Here is a 16,614-nt window from a genome sequence, read left to right on the forward strand (position 1 = left end):
TCTTTAAATTTAACTCTATGCGAGGTTTCTTATGTTTGATGCCCAAAAGAATTTGAATGTAAATTTAGAAATAAATTTGAAAAAAAATCTTATTATATTTTTGAAAATTTTATATAAATTTGAATATATATTAATCTTTATTTTTTTTACCTTATAAAATTTATTTCACATAAAAAACATTTTATGCAACATGACACTTTTCTAGCATGTCATGTTAGTGTTCTTTTTAATAGGTATAAAATTTCAAACTCAAAAGGAATTTTTGTAGGGTTAAAATATGCTTCAAGTCATTGTACTCTTTGTATATTTGAATTTTAATTTATTTATTTTTTAGATTTCAAAATTCATGTCAATTGTTATAATCAGATTAAAGTTTATTAATTTCGTTGGTGTGAAATTTTAAAATAATAAAACAAATTAATTAGTAGATATGTAACGAAAAATGATATTTTAATAAATCTAAATTTGATCGATGAGTTTTAACGGTATTAATAATTGGATTTGTATTTTTAAATTCAAAAAGTAAAAAGATTAAAATCCTTAAAATAAAAGTAGGAGAACTAAATTCTAAATGCGGAACTTGCAGCCTATTTTAACTTTTCTTTTCTTAATAACAAACTAATAGTAGAGTATAATTTTGAGAGCTAAATTAACCTTTAACCTGAACCTCAATTGTCACCTATTGACTAGATGCTTACATTTCTCCTATAATAACTTTAATTCGAAGCACAGTTATATAAAATAAAATAACCTTAAACCCATAATATAAGAATGAAGAAAAATAGTATTTCCAAAGCAAAACACTCCAAAGCTATAAACATTACCTCTTTTTAGTGACAACCATAGGATTTGGACATGCTATTCTCTATCCTATGCTCCAGAATTCACCGATGTTTATTTTTTTCTTAAAATAATCACACGTACGCTAGACCTGTTCATGGGTCGGGTCACCCGGCCCAACCAGAAGCCTGCCCGAAATGTGGGAGGGTTTGGGCAAAAATATAAGCACGAAAAATTGGCTTGAACAAAAAAATATGGTCCGTTTAAAAAAGGGCTGCCCTCGGGTAAGGTATTTTTGGCCCGGGCTTGGCCCGAATTCATTAAAGGACATAAAAAATCTGCTCTGTTTTTTTTAATATTATTTACTTCTTGTTTTCTCTCATTTTGCTACTATTTTACTATTATATTGTTATTATTTGGATATTGTATAAAAATTATTTTATTGTTAATTTTGTTATTATTTTAAAGGCATTTGTTAATTTTGTTATTATTTTAGAAATATTTGCTTGTTAGGTTACATATATCTTAGTGTTATTTAAGTCTACATATTTTTTAAAATTTATTTTCAAACACCAATTTGGGATCATATAATTCAAACACCAATTTCTTTAAAAACAAAATCTAATCTCATTAAAATTGAAAACAAAAATTCATTAATTCATTCCATGAATGAGATTATATAATTTGGGAAAAAGAAAAAGAATCAACAAACACTTGTCGGCAGTGAAAAACAAGCTCCAACAACACGACAAAAGCTTTAGTCTCAACATCAATAAAACATTATGACAAGCTAATAATCAACTTTATCACAACTCAACATCAACAAAAAAAAAATAATTTTTATATTTTTTAAACAATTCCGAATTTTTTAGTAGGTATGATAATAATAATAATTTGATTTAATCCCATCTTATTTCTACTTTTTAGTCACTCACCAAACTAATTTCAATTTTGAATTTAATCAAAATAAAATAAATTTGATTTAATCCCATCTTAATTTCGTGTTTAAATTTGCAAATTAAAAACAATAACTCTAAATTTGAAATTAAAAAAAATCAATTTGGCCCCTTAAAGGTTTAAAATTCTGTTCCAATCCTAAAAATCAATATGAGATTTAATTTAAACCATGATTTAGAACCAAACTTTTAATTCTAATTCTAAAATTAAGTTAAAATTTAAATTATTTCTAAAATTATATTAAAATGTGGATTCTGTTTAAAGAGGTCATTTAAACCATATTCAATAAAATTAAAACCTAACAACCTCGAAATTGAAATGCACGAAAACAATGGAAATTAAATAATTTTTTTATTTAATGTAATTTTAGATAGTTAATATGGGAATTAAATTTGTTTTTATAATGTAACTCATTTTGTGATTTGATTACTTTAATCAAATAAGTACTCTGTTGTGAAGAAGCTAATTAATTAAATTAAATTAAGTTATATTTAATTTTAAAAAAATATTTCTATTGATATTTGTATATGTTATTTATTAGATTATGTAAATTTTAACTAAAATTAAATATTAATCTTGATTATTAAAACATAGTTCTAGTTATTAAAATTCATGCTTTCAACCAAAAGTTTTAAATATTTTATAGGAAAAAAAGAAAGCAACTATGAATAACAATGTCGTGCCTTGTTGAAGATTTATTCTATTTATCACTTTCCATTGGTTCCTATATTATTACATCAACTTCAAATCATTTATTTATTTGTGATTTTCATCGCTCATAAACATCTCATGATTCTTAAGTTCGATCAATGATATTTCATGAAGAGGCATTGCAATTGGAGACTTGATGTGTAGGAATTCTTGAGACACTAATTTCATTGTTGGTCGAGCTTTGGGTCTAGGTCGTAAGCATGCAAAAGCAATGACAGCAATAAAAGCAATGTCTCCTGCCATTTTTTGACTTCTCGGGGTTGATAATCGAGGGTCCAAAATTTCATTTAGCATGAAATTTTGGACACAAGATGATGATGATGATAGTGTTGACAATAATTCACCAGGATGCTTTCCCATCAATATTTCCAATGCCAACACTCCAAAACTATAAACATCACATTTTTCGGTCACGACCAACGAATAAGCAAGTTCTGTAATTAAAATAAAAAAGAAAAGTTAAATAGATGTTAATTTATATTCTGTATTCAGCTTAGTTTATGTTTGCATTTGAATCCTCCAATCTCGAATTAATTTTTGTAATTTATATTTGAAATTTTTTAATTTTGTTTTTCCTACTTGTTTCCCTCATTATTCTAATAAGTAATTCGAAACAAATAAGCAGCAGAAACTAAGAATGGATAAAACTAAATAAAAAAGATAAGAAGAGAGTGAAGGCGCAGAACCTGGGGCAATATATCCATACGTCCCAACAATTACAGTTCGATTAGATGAATCAGGATCAAGAAGTCTTGCAGTCCCAAAGTCAGCAATAACAGCTTCCATTTCAGAGTTCAACAAAATGTTATTGCTTGAGATGTCTCGATGAACAATTGGAGGGTTGCAATCATGATGCATGTAAGATAGAGTATGTGCGACACCTTTGACAATGTTCACTCTTTTGGTCCAATCCAATTCCACAGCTTCCTCATCAATGCTCAAGGCATAAAACAAGCTTCCCTTTTCCATATATTCATAAATCAAGAACATGCAACGGTTGTGGAGACAAAATCCGTGGAGCTTGACGATGTTCTTGTGTCGTATTTCTGTTAAAAACTTGATCTCATTTCGGAAACTTGTGTCGTAAGCCGGTTGCTCCGCTTCCAATCGGTGGAGTTTTTTTAAGGCAACAACTTTGCCACTTGGTAAGACTGCTCTGTAAACACTGCCATAACCACCCGTTCCAATGTAATTTTAGATAGTTAATATGGGAACTAAATTTGATTTTATAATGTAACTCATTTTGTGATTTGATTACTTTAATCAAATAAGTACTCTGTTGTGAAGAAGCTAATTAATTAAATTAAATTAAGTTATATTTAATTTTAAAAAATATTTCTATTGATATTTATATATGTTATTTATTAGATTGTATAAATTTTAACTAAAATTAAATATTAATCTTGATTATTAAAACATAGTTCTAATTATTAAAAGTCATGTCTTTCAACCAAAAATTTTAAATATTTTATAGGAAAAAAAGAAAGCAACTATGAATAACAATGTCGTGCCTTGTTGAAGATTTATTCTATTTATCACTTTCCATTGGTTCCTATATTATTACATCAACTTCAAATCATTTATTTATTTGTGATTTTCATCGCTCATAAACATCTCATGATTCTTAAGCTCGATCAATGATATTTCGTGAAGAGGCATTGTAATTGGAGACTTGATGTGTAGGAATTCTTGAGACACTAATTTCATTGTTGGTCGAGCTTTGGGTCTAGGTCGTAAGCATGCAAAAGCAATGACAGCAATAAAAGCGATGTCTCCTGCCATTTTTTGACTTCTCGGGGTTGATAATCGAGGGTCCAAAATTTCATTTAGCATGAAATTTTGGACACGAGACAATGATGATGATAGTATTGACAACAATTCACCAGGATGCTTTCCCATCAATACTTCCAACGCTAGCACTCCAAAACTATAAACATCACATTTTTCGGTCATGACCAACGAATAAGCAAGTTCTGTAATTACAACAACAAAAATAATTAAATACATGTTAATTTATATTTTGTAATCAGCATGTATGTTTGCATTTGAATCCTCCAATCTAGAATTAATTTTTTATTTATTTATATTTGATATTTCTTAATTTTGTTTTTCCTAATTGTTTCCCTCATTATTCTAATTTGTAATTCGCAACAAATAAGCAGCAGAAACTAAATAAAAAGGAAAAGAAGAGAGTGAAGGTGCAGAACCTGGGGCAATATATCCATACGTCCCAACAATTACAGTTCGATTAGATGAATCAGGATCAAGAAGTCTTGCAGTCCCAAAGTCAGCAATAACAGCTTCCAATTCAGAGTTCAACAAAATGTTATTGCTTGAGATGTCTCGATGAACAATTGGAGGGTTGCAATCATGATGCATGTAAGATAGAGCATGTGCGACACCTTTGACAATGTTCACTCTTTTGGTCTAATCCAATTCCACAGCTTCCTCATCAATGCTCAAGGCATAAAACAAGCTTCCCTTTTCCATATATTCATAAATCAAGAACATGCAACGGTTGTGGAGACAAAATCCGTGGAGCTTGATGATGTTCTTGTGTCGTATTTCTGTTAAAAACTTGATCTCATTTCGGAAACTTGTGTCGTAAGCCGGTTGCTCCGCTTCCAATCGGTGGAGTTTTTTTAAGGCAACAACTTTGCCACTTGGTAAGACTGCTCTGCAAACACTGCCATAACCACCCGTTCCAATGCAATATTTGATATTAAAATCCTCCGTTGCTCTGATGATGTCTTCAAATGCAATCTTTCCATCAAAATTCCAAATACAAAATAAATCTCCATTTTTGGTTGGACTTGGAATATGTTTCAGAGCTTTAGCTCTATGTTGTTGGCAAAAGATGAATATCACCAATGTAAAGAATGAGATAAGAAATAACAATGTCGGGACAAGAATAATGACTGCCAGATTGTGCTTCGTTGATAGGCAAGGAAGGAAGCCTTGAATGGAACCACATAAATCCTTATTGCCTATAAATGTCTTGGGTGGAAAATTCAATAACCCATATGGAATTGGACCCCTCAGGGAGTTAAACGATAAGTTGAGGTTCTCCGGATAAAATGGTGTTAGAAAAAGGCAGCAGCAACAATGAACAACAAAGAGCATAAGCTCATGAAAAACAGGAAGCAAAACAAAACAAAAGAACAAAATGAAAATCCAAAGAGAAGCAGCAAGTAACCGAATGAGAAAAGTCCCCCATCAGCATTCATTCCATTTCCATTTCAAAATATAAAGGAGATACAAAAGCAAGTCAGTTACCTAAACGTAACTACTCCCACCAAATTTGGCAAGTTGCCAACTAAAATAATACAAGTCAAAAGCTGAAAATAAATCAGCTATTACATCCATCATTTTCATATCTTACTAACTCTAGAAATCAAGTTACATGTCAACTTGATTGCTTTACAAAAAAAATCAAAATAAACAAAATGAAACAAGCAGCTCCTATTCGATTCTAAAGCTGGTCTGCTGCCGCTGGAAGTTTGTTGCATTGCAGGCCAATGCTCAACACTCCTCCTTGGACTGTAGGCAACAAACACTAATCGAATCTCGTAAGAATTAAAACCTGATTGTGCCAAGAGACTTTGTCAAAATGTCAGCCAATTGATCTTGTGAGCTGCAATGTATAAGACACACTTCTTTGGATTGAACAATTTCTCGAACAAAGTAAAACTTGAGCTTAAAATGTTTGGTTTTGCCATGAAAAACAGGATTTTTGGAGATGGCAACTGCTGACTGGTTATCCACCATAATTTCAGTTGGCTTAAGCTGTTCTTCATTCAAATCACATAGCAACTTCCTAAGCCAAATGGCTTGATTCACTGCTGCAGCTGCTGCTATGTATTCGGCTTCAGCAGTAGACTGAGCAACAGTTTGTTGCTTCTTTGAACTCCAACTAAAAACTCCCGAACCAAGTGTAAAGAAGTAGCCTAAAGTACTTCTCATATCATCAACTGATCCACCCCAGTCACTATCTGAGTAGCCAGTTAATTTCAGCTCACTTCCTTTCTTGAACATTACACCAAACTTCAAAGTACCTTTGACATACCTGAGTATTCTCTTTGCTGCTTTCAAATGAGTTGTATTGCAGCTGTGCATGAATCTGGACAGTAGACTAACTGAATGCATAAGGTCAGGTCTGGTTGCTGTCAAGTAAAGTAAACAGCCCATCAAGCTTCTATACTCCTTTTCATCTACCTTTTCTTCATTTCCAAAGCTGCTTAGTTTCTCTCCCACAGCTAATGGTGTGCTCACTGGTTTGCTATTTTCCATATGAAACTTAGTGAGAATTTTCAAGGAAAATGCATGCTGGCTGATAAAAATGCCTTGATCAGACTGGTCTACTTCCATACCAAGGAAGTAAGTCATGATTCCCAAGTCTGTCATGTCAAACATGTCTTGCATATTCTTCTTGAACTCCTGAATCAAATCGACCCTGCTTCCAGTCACTAATAGATTATCCACATATATTGAGACAATCAGCAAAGTCTCATCTTTGGACTTCTTTATAAACAAAGTTGGCTCACTCAAACTTTTCTCGAAATTGAGCCTAGACAGGTAAGCATCTATCCTGTCATACCAGGCTCGAGGAGCCTGTTTTAGTCCATAGAGTGCTTTCTTCAGCTTGTAAACCTTGTCCTCCTTTCCTTGGACTTTAAATCCATCAGGCTGTTCAACATAAATTTCCTCTTTAAGGAAGTCATTCAAGAAAGCTGACTTGACATCAAGCTGATGGACCTTCCACTGTTTCTGTGCAGCGAAGGAAAATAGAAGCTTTATGGTATCCAGCCTTGCCACTGGAGCAAATGTCTCCTCAAAATCAATGCCAAACTGTTGATTGTACCCTTTCACCACAAGTCTTGCCTTGTGCTTGTTCAGAGAGCCATCTGCATTGAACTTAGCCCTGAAAACCCACTTGACACCTATGACCTTCTTTTGATCAGGTCTGTCTACCAGATCCCAAGTGTCATTCTTATGGATCATGTCGATTTCAGCCTCCATAGCCTTCTTCCAGCTCTTGCTTCTTGCAGCTTCTTCATAGCTTGAAGGCTCAACAATGGCCACATTGCATCTTTGGTAGATATCAGCAATAGACCTGGTCCCTCTCACAGGAGCATCATCTACATTGGCATTACTGACTTCATTTTCTGCCAATTCCAGATTGCTGTCAATCTGCTCTTCTTCAAACTGACTTGTGTTAGAGCCATCTAGACTCCAAAACCTTCCTTCATCGAATTTGACATCCCTGCTTACCAAAATCTTCTTAGTTAAAGGATCAAATACTCTGTAGCCCTTCTTGCAGCTACTGTAGCCAACAAATATACCAAGAACTGACCTCTTCTCGAGCTTGGTTCTTCTTTCTGCAGGGACAAGTACAAAACACATGCAACCAAATACTTTTAAATGGGAAACAGTTGGTTTAAGATCATACCATGCTTCAAAAGGAGTTTTATCATTCACAGCATGTGTTGGCAGCCTATTGAGCAGGTACACTGAGGTGTTGACACCTTCAGCCCAAAAAATGCTTGGAAGCTTGCTTTGAAACAACAAACATCTGGTCATGTTCATCACTGTCCTGTTCTTCCTCTCAGATACTCCATTTTGCTGAGGAGTATACACTGTGGTCAATTGATGATGAATCCCAGCCTGCTCATATAGCTTCTGAAATCTTTCAAACAAGTATTCAGAACCATTGTCTGTCCTCAAGGCCTTAATCCTGCAGCCTGTTTGATTTTCTGCCAATGCCTTGAACTTTCCAAAAACTTCAAACACTTCTGACTTCTGTTTCATGAAATAAACCCAGCAAAATCTGGTCAGATCATCAATAAACAGTATAAAATACTTACTACCATTCAGTGAAGGGGTCTTCATTGGTCCACAGACATCTGAGTGCACCAACTCAAGTCTTTCTCGAGCCCTCTATGCTTGGTTTACTGGAAAAGGCAACCTGGCCTGCTTGCCAAGCTGACACACTTCACAAACACCTTCACTTGCACTAACCTTCACCATGTCCTTTGTCATGTTCATTTTGTGCAGCAAATCAAGTGATTTGAGGTTAACATGGCCAAACCTCTTGTGCCAAAGATCAGTATTGTCAACTGAGCTTGTATATGCACTTTTCTCAAGCTGACTCACATCCAGCATAAAACATTTGTCTCCCATAGGTGCTGAGACAATCTCCCTACCATGAGCATCACTTATAACACAAGAATCATTCTTGAAAACTAGTGAAAAGCCTTTCTTGACTAGCTGGCCTACACTGAGTAAATTTTGGTCTATTTCTGGCACATAGAGCACATCAGAAATGATTTTGTTACCTGAACCAGTGTGAATCACCACATCACCTCTTCCTTTTGCTTCAATCAAGTTGCCATTTCCTATCCTGACCTTCGAGACAAAGCTCCTGTCAATGTTCTTGAAAAGGCTCTCATCTGCAGCCATGTGGTGTGAGCAGCCACTATCTACAAGCCAACTGCTCTTGCTGTTAGCTGCAAAACATGAAGCTGTAAATACATGCTCCTTCTGAGCTTGGACATCCTCGGCAGACTTGGCTTGTACTGGCTGTGCTTGTGCCTTCTCATGACTTCTACAGATTTTCTCATGATGGCCATACTTCTTACAGCTTTTGCACTGTATGTCTGGTCTGGTCCAGCAATACTTCTCCAAATGATTAGTCTTCTTGCAGTGAACGCATGGTGGAAACCTCCTTCTACCGGCATCTTTTTTTGATCTTTCCCTCTTTTCAAACCAAGGCTTCTTAGCTTTCTGGCTTGAGCTGGAGCCTTCTCTGACCTTTGCTTGAAAAGCACCTTCAAGACTCTCCTCCTGCCTACTTGCTCTTCTCTGCTCAAGTGCATAGAGTGAGTTAACCAACTCAGACAAAGAAATGGTTGTGAGATCTCTCGAGTCCTCCAATGAGGAGATTTTTGACTCAAACCTTTCAGGTAAGGTGGTAATAACCTTCTCAACAACCCTGCTGTCACTGAAATCTTCTCCAAGGAGTCTAATATTATTGACAGTAGCCATAATCCTATCAGAATATTGCTTGATAGTTTCTGACTCCTTCATCTTTAAATTTTCAAACTCCCTTCTAAGGTTGATGACTTGTTGCTGCCTAGTCTTGTCTGATCCCATGAACTCCTCTTTTAGCTTGTCCCAAGCTTGTTTGGGTGAGTCACAGGCCATGATGCGAGTAAAAATCACATCAGACACTCCATTCTGTAGGCAGGCCATGGCTTTATGCTTCTTGGGTCGCTCCTCACCATGTTTCCCGATCTGAGCAATGGTTGGATTTGCTCTCAGTGGTGGTGGCTCGACATCATTTTCAACTGCACTCCACAGATCAAGTGCTTGGAGGTAAGTTTTCATTTTAACTACCCAAATGTGGTAGTTTTCTCCAGCAAAAACTAGTGGTGGAGGAGGTGCAAAGCTCATGTTGCTGAAACTAGTTTGACAAACACGATTTTTGAGTTTATTTTGAAACAAAAAAAAAACTTAAACAACAGAGGTCCTCAAAGACAAGAGGCTCTGATTACCATTTGTTAGAAAAAGGCAGCAGCAACAATGAACAACAAAGAGCATAAGCTCATGAAAAACAGGAAGCAAAACAAAACAAAAGAACAAAATGAAAATCCAAAGAGAAGCAGCAAGTAACCGAATGAGAAAAGTCCCCCATCAGCATTCATTCCATTTCCATTTCAAAATATAAAGGAGATACAAAAGCAAGTCAGTTACCTAAACGTAACTACTCCCACCAAATTTGGCAAGTTGCCAACTAAAATAATACAAGTCAAAAGCTGAAAATAAATCAGCTATTACATCCATCATTTTCATATCTTACTAACTCTAGAAATCAAGTTACATGTCAACTTGATTGCTTTACAAAAAAAATCAAAATAAACAAAATGAAACAAGCAGCTCCTATTCGATTCTAAAGCTGGTCTGCTGCCGCTGGAAGTTTGTTGCATTGCAGGCCAATGCTCAACAAATGGAAATTCGGGGAATCATGCCCATTAGATTATTTCGACTGAGATCAATGTTGGGAAATCTGGAAACCCTTAATTGAGTTAAACTCCCAAACTGGGAAGGTATCACTCCTTGGAGAAGGTTATGGCTAATATCAATGTTTGTGGAATGAGAAAGGTTAAAGAGTTGAGAAGGTATGTCTCCACCAATAAAGTTATGGCTTAGATCAAGCTGGTATAGTGATAAGTAACAAATTTGCAGGGGAATCCTTACACTCAAGTAATTGTTTGCCAAAATTAAGTATGTTAAATTTGACAAATTACCAATCTGAGTTGGAATGGATCCACTCAATTTATTGTCCGAGAGATCTAAGCATTTTAAAGCCTTCAAACTCTCAATTTCATGGGGTATAGGACCTTCCAAAAGATTCGAAGCCATGGATAGATACCATAAATTGGATAAACTACCCAAATTTGGAGGGATAAAACTACTAATTTGATTATGGTAGAGATAAAGAGATTCCAATTTTGTTAACTGACCTAGAGAGGAAGGGATGTGACCTGAAAGCTTATTGGATGATAGATCTAATTCAACCAAATTCGTTAGTCTCCCAATATCTTCTGGAATGGATCCATTAAGTTGGTTTCTTTGAAGGGACAACGGGGCAAGATTGGTTAAGTTGCTGACAGAAGATGGGATTGGACCAAAAAGATAACTGGGGGATAGATTCAGTGCAACCAAATTCGTTAGTCTCCCAATATCTTCTGGAATGGATCCATCAAGTTGGTTGCTTTGAAGGAACAACGAGGCAAGATTGGTTAAGTTGCTGATAGATGATGGGATTGGACCAAAAAACCAATTGTTTGAGAGATCAAGATTAACCATACTCTCTAGCTCTCCAATATTTGGTGGAATGGTACCACTGAGGCGGCAGTTTCTGAGGTGGAGAGTCATTAGCTTTTTAAGGTTGAATATTTTGGAAGACATAAAAAAAATGGAGTTACCAGACAAATTTAGAGAAACAAGATTCTCCATGTTCTGAATTTCCGAGGGAATGGAATGAAGATAGTTATAAGAAAGATCAAGCACTGCCAATTGAGTGAGGTTTCCAAGTGAAGAAGGTAACTCACCTGTAAGGCTATTCAAAGACAGGTTAAGGAGCTTGAGTTTCGAAAGTGCTCCTATTTGAGGTGTTATGCCCCCATTCAGACCATGGCCACTAAGATCAATATCGACGACACTTCCAGCATTGCATCGAATACCAGGCCACATACAATGGTTTCTAACTCTCTTTTTGTAATTACTCCACCACCCCGTTTCCCTCAACGCTTTTGCCTCTGCTGCCAGCCATTGTGAATCATCGTTCGTTGCTCTTGTAATTGCACTAGTGATTACAATTACAGAGAGTAAAAAGAAGGTAGGGATACAAGTGTAGGAGTAGGATTTCATAGCTATGAAGTTGATGGCTGAAGCTGCAGTCCAATTCTCAAACTTGAGCTTATTTAAATACATATAAAACAGATTTAATTTCATTGGATATCTATTAATTTCAAAGTCTTTAGGCATTGTCTAACACAGATTGATTAATATTATGTTATGGACTTGTCTTCGTCTCTTAGAAGTAAACTGGAAGTTGCAGCAAATGTTGTGTTTTTCTTTGTTGAAGCTTCTAAGAAGGTGATGAGTGAATAAAATGCGATGCTTTTTTATTTGACTAATACCACTCCATAAAGCGATGTCAGATTGGACCAACCAATTTGTTTGTTGATATATTTAAACTCACAAGATTTTTCAAATTTCCAACAACTGCTGGCATAGGACCTGTAATTATATCATAAAGGACTATATCATATAATATTCAACTTTATGTAATATATAAATAAAAGGGATGTCTATATATATATATACATACTATTCTATGTTAAAAAATATTTTTTCAAATTTAGTAATGCGTTGAAATCATATATTCCAGTTCGACAATAAAAGTTAGTAATGCGTTGCTGCCACATTCTATCATCTCTCTTAATTATTTACAATTGATGCCCTGAAAAAAACTTGTAGAACAACAACCATGTCCATAAGAGATCAATCGACCATTATTGACTTGAAAGTTCAAAGTCTTTACTAGTCTTTACCTAACATTTCCCGACATGTTTATATCGATGGGTCCAGAAATAGCAATGCTGCCCCTGCTTTACAAAACATTCTCCCTATTATCTTACTTCTAGAATAAAATACAAGAATAATCATTCAATTATTTAATTCTTTTTATTTTGGTCACTCAATTGTTAAATTTTTTTTATATTTTTAATTATTCAAGTTTTCGAAATTAAATATTTTAGTCACTTTTCTATTAATTGTCCAACGAAAACGCAGGCAATACTATTTACTAGACTGAAAGAATTGATAACACTATATATAATCTAATATATGTTATGCACTACGAATTTTAATTGATAATCCTATCAAAAAAATACACAAAATCCCAAATATTGGTTTTTGCGTGGGTCATACTCTAAAACCAAAAGATGGGAGGAAGACCTTGACTTCCAAACTAAACAACCTGCTTTTTTTCTTCTTCGCACAAACGTTAAAAGTTGTAATTAATTTCTTAAAATTAAATTAGTAATATTTTTTAGTCAAATTTTATGCTTTCGAAGAACATCCAGAATTGATATTATAAAGACATGTGAAATAAACTCTTATATTATTTTTAGAAAAATATTACTAAATATACCATAAAATTTTATTTTTCATACTTAATTCAAAATTTTCAATTCATTTTTTATTTTCAAAATCCAAATTGTAAAAGTAAATTATATTCTTAATTTTTTATTTTCTTATAAAAAAAAAGTCATGTCAAGAAAAGAATAGGTAAAAAATAGAGAACCAATAATTTTGATTAATATTTTTATTTTTTCTATGTTATTTTAAAGAATGAGTATTGAATTTTTTTATACAGATAATACAAAGATAAACTTTGAAGAATTTAAAAACAACTTTCCCCAATTTTCTCTCACTCTAATTATTTTTTATTTTTGATTCACTTTTATATGATTTTTAATTTTTTGAATTTTCTAAGTTTTTAAAAACAATTTCAATTTTTAATCATTTTAAATATAATCAGGATTTGATAGGAAACATAAACTCTGACGATTAAGGGTCTGTTTGATTGGCAGTAAAATATTTTCCGTAAAATGATTTCTGGAAAATGTTTTACTTTTCTGTAAAATGACTTACAGGAAAATATTTTCTGGTGTTTGATTGAATCTGTGTAAAATATTTTCTGCTGTTTGACAGATTTCCTGAAAATATTTTCCGGAAAAGTTGTTTTTTACATATATTAATATATATTAATAAATTTTTATATTTTAAATTGTTTTTACATATATTGCAATGATTTATTTATAATAATACTCAATAATAAGCTACAATATTGATCGTTATAAATTGAAAAAATATTATCCACAATGAGTACTAGTAAGAATATTGAATAATTATAAATTGCTTCGAAACCATAATGAGTACTAGAAATAATATTATCCAAATACATAATTAGTAGTACACCACATAGTAACAACATTGTCGAAGTGCATAATATTACACCACATAAAAGTATCAATATCTTCAACCCTGAGAAAATTTTTGAAGCCAAATTTTTCTATGCTTCTTACTTTTAACTAAAAACATTTTGGCCTCTGATTCATGACTCCCGAGATAATCACACACAGAACACAAGAAGTCATCATCAAATCCTTCTTCCTCCATCGACATCACAAGAAGCATGAACTCCACTCCAAATGCTGCCTTACTACTACTTTTACCACTTATTATTTCAAGCAGAAGCACCCCAAAGCTGTACACATCTGCCTTCTTGGTTAGTTGTCCTAAAAGCGCATACTCTAGTGCCAAATATCCACTAGACAAAATACAATATCATAACTGAGATGCAAATAGAAACACAAGGATTAAACAAAGGTAAAGAACAAAACACAATCGCCAGTGAATGACTCCTTCAAAAGTCCTTAAAAAACATCAATGAAATATTAAAATAGTTAAACAGCCTAGGCAGCTGACTAAGGATGAGATGCAATGAAAATGATGCTTACAATGCTCCTGCTACTCGAGTACTGACATGAGTGACGTTGTCCGGGAAAAGCTTAGCTAGCCCGAAATCCCCAATTTTAGGATGAAAATTTCCATCCAGGAGTATATTACTAGCTTTAATATCCCTGTGGACAATATGCGGTACAGCTTCATAGTGAAGAAACGCAATAGCAGAAGTTGTACCTAAGCAAACAGCAGCTCTTGTTGGCCAATCCAAAGCAATATGTTTACTTCTTGAACCTGAAATTAGGATTTCTGGACATCAGTATACCTCAATTAGAATTAGGAGTTCAATGAGCTTGGACTGATGTATTTACCAAGTAAAACACTGGCAAGGCTGTTATTCTCCAGATATTCGTAGACCAAGGCCCGATGGCTGTCTTCAACACAATAACCGATTAGTTCAACAAGGTTGGTGTGTCGTATGTTTGATATCATATTGATCTCTGTCAGGAATTCATTAGATCCTTGCTTAGACTCTGTAAACAGTTTCTTAATGGCTACTTGAGTACCATCCCTCAAAACTCCCTGCAAACAATAACAGTAAAATTTTGTTAGTGTTTCCCAACTAATTCTAAAGTTTATAGACACTAGTATAGGCGTGCCATATGAAAACCAGAAAACCTGCTCTCTCCCTCGCACACACACACACACAAAAGCAGACATATACATAATACATGCCAAAGAGCCCAGAAGACATGGATGCTCTGTTCCAAAAGAACGGTCGGAGAGCTTTCATTACCCTGTAGACAACTCCGAAACCACCTGCACCGATTCTGTTTGATGGATGGAAATCTGATGTCGCTGATCTCAATGAATTGTAAGTAAAAAGCTTTACATTCTCGTTGGTGAACTCTGGCCATGCACAGATATAACAAATATGGAATCGAATGAGATCACAAAATTATAAGAGAAATAGTTGACAATACCATGTGTCTGAAACAGAAACAAAAACAAGGAACCGTTTGAGATAAATACTTAGGAATGGTTACATTACTGAAAATGTTTTGAAGTTACATACTGGACAGAAGATGTTTTGAATTGACTACCAATGACCCGACACGGATTTTGGTGTTTTAATATGGTTTTGAGGGTGAGAATCGGCATTTTGAAGTAGCTTTTTATAGTCTCCTAGTTGAGAACTTATGACAAACACATAACAGGCAAGAATAGCGAAAGCTGAAATCAAAGGAATTTGATTTCAGAGACTGGTACTCGTTGCCAAGAATAGCAAAAAATCAAGTAATTCGTAAGAAACAAACAAAGAGAATATTTTCATACTTAATTAAGATTGAGATATAAAGATTGGTTGGAGGAGTATGTAGCGATACAAATACAGTGCTAACGTCCGAAATGATGAAACAGAAGAGTAAGAAAATTAGGTAAGGTTTATCGATTTCACTTACAAACTGCAGGAAATGATGAAACAAAAAGGATTGAAGAAAGGTAAGAAAATGGAGAGGAAGTGCTGGAAATCAGTGGAATGGGAGGAATTGGAAAGATTTTTCATTATTAAAATACAGAGAAAATTCAAAATCTTTCCAACTCCTCCATTCCAAAAATTTCCAGAAACAGTCTCTCATTTTCCTCCTTCACAACAGTCTAAAAAATTACAAGCCATAGAAAATGTGTAGAAATGAAAGTGGAAATAGAAAACATACCTTTCTAAAGAAAGTCTGCAAAGAAAATTTTGAAGCTGAGGCGATGAGAGTGTAGAAAAGGGAATGGAAAATGTCTTACGGTAGGAAAATTGGTAAGACGTTTTCCAAAACTAAGGAAGTGAATTTAGCCGTGTTTGTAAAAGGTTTTCCTTGTGGAATTCATTTTCCACCAAACAAACGCCGGAAAATTCAGAAAACAATTTCCGGAAAACCAAATCCCACAATCAAACAGACCCTAAATTATTATTATACAAATTAAAATAACCAAACTTTCAGAAGAAAAAAAACCCTAAACTCCAAAAATAGTTTATAACTGCGTAATTTTCTAATGCTTAATTATATAACACTTTTTTGGTATATGCCAAACTCATTTTCTACTAACTACTTAAATGAGAGTAATCAAATAAATTGATTT

At 34.0% G+C, this 16,614-nt stretch overlaps 3 protein-coding genes and 1 pseudogene across 8 annotated transcripts; all 4 read right to left on the reverse strand.

The window, feature by feature from the left end:
* Positions 1–2,421: 2,421 nt before the first annotated feature.
* LOC121205964 (MDIS1-interacting receptor like kinase 2) lies at positions 2,422–3,636 on the reverse strand (the record flags this gene model as incomplete). Its single annotated transcript, XM_041076101.1, has 2 exons — positions 2,422–2,882; positions 3,135–3,636. Coding segments are annotated over 2 exons (891 nt in total), but the record flags the coding sequence as incomplete, so codon positions are not given.
* A 324-nt stretch (positions 3,637–3,960) lies between these two features.
* LOC121206491 (MDIS1-interacting receptor like kinase 2-like) lies at positions 3,961–5,972 on the reverse strand (annotated as a pseudogene).
* Positions 5,973–10,201: 4,229 nt separating this feature from the next.
* Positions 10,202–11,997, reverse strand: LOC107943572 (LRR receptor-like serine/threonine-protein kinase ER2). Its single transcript, XM_016877334.2, has one exon. It carries the CDS (start codon positions 11,995–11,997, stop codon positions 10,447–10,449), a length of 1,551 nt encoding a protein of 516 aa, XP_016732823.1. The 3' UTR covers positions 10,202–10,446.
* Positions 11,998–14,002: 2,005 nt separating this feature from the next.
* On the reverse strand, positions 14,003–16,409 carry LOC107943574 (cold-responsive protein kinase 1). Of its 6 annotated transcripts, none has more exons than XM_016877337.2 (5): positions 16,200–16,409; positions 15,281–15,393; positions 14,856–15,066; positions 14,541–14,778; positions 14,003–14,350 (listed from the first exon to the last, which is right to left on the reverse strand). In XM_016877337.2, exons 3-5 carry the CDS (start codon positions 14,974–14,976, stop codon positions 14,059–14,061), a joined length of 651 nt encoding a protein of 216 aa, XP_016732826.1. In that variant the 5' UTR covers positions 14,977–15,066; positions 15,281–15,393; positions 16,200–16,409; the 3' UTR covers positions 14,003–14,058. The 6 variants fall into 6 exon arrangements, with proteins under 6 accessions (XP_016732826.1, XP_016732827.1, XP_016732824.1 ...); XM_016877338.2 differs by having other exon boundaries at positions 15,220–15,393; XM_016877335.2 differs by having other exon boundaries at positions 15,209–15,393.
* Positions 16,410–16,614: the final 205 nt, after the last annotated feature.

The sequence above is a fragment of the Gossypium hirsutum genome, chromosome A09 (assembly GCF_007990345.1).
Source record: "Gossypium hirsutum isolate 1008001.06 chromosome A09, Gossypium_hirsutum_v2.1, whole genome shotgun sequence".
Classification (NCBI taxonomy): Eukaryota; Viridiplantae; Streptophyta; class Magnoliopsida; order Malvales; family Malvaceae; genus Gossypium; species Gossypium hirsutum.

What these genes read in the sequence shown, in the direction of transcription:
- LOC107943574 (XM_016877335.2), bottom strand. Translation starts at nt 15,277, where the DNA reads ATGAAAGCTCTCCGACCGTTCTTTTGGAACAGAGCATCCATGTCTTCT. An exon ending in GGCTCTTTGGCATGTATTAT is followed by an intron (nt 15,067 to 15,208) that starts GTATATGTCTGC and finishes TATTGTTTGCAG; the next exon opens with GGAGTTTTGAGGGATGGTAC. An exon ending in CCTTGCCAGTGTTTTACTTG is followed by an intron (nt 14,779 to 14,855) that starts GTAAATACATCA and finishes TCCTAATTTCAG; the next exon opens with GTTCAAGAAGTAAACATATT.
- LOC107943572 (XM_016877334.2), bottom strand. Translation starts at nt 11,997, where the DNA reads ATGCCTAAAGACTTTGAAATTAATAGATATCCAATGAAATTAAATCTG.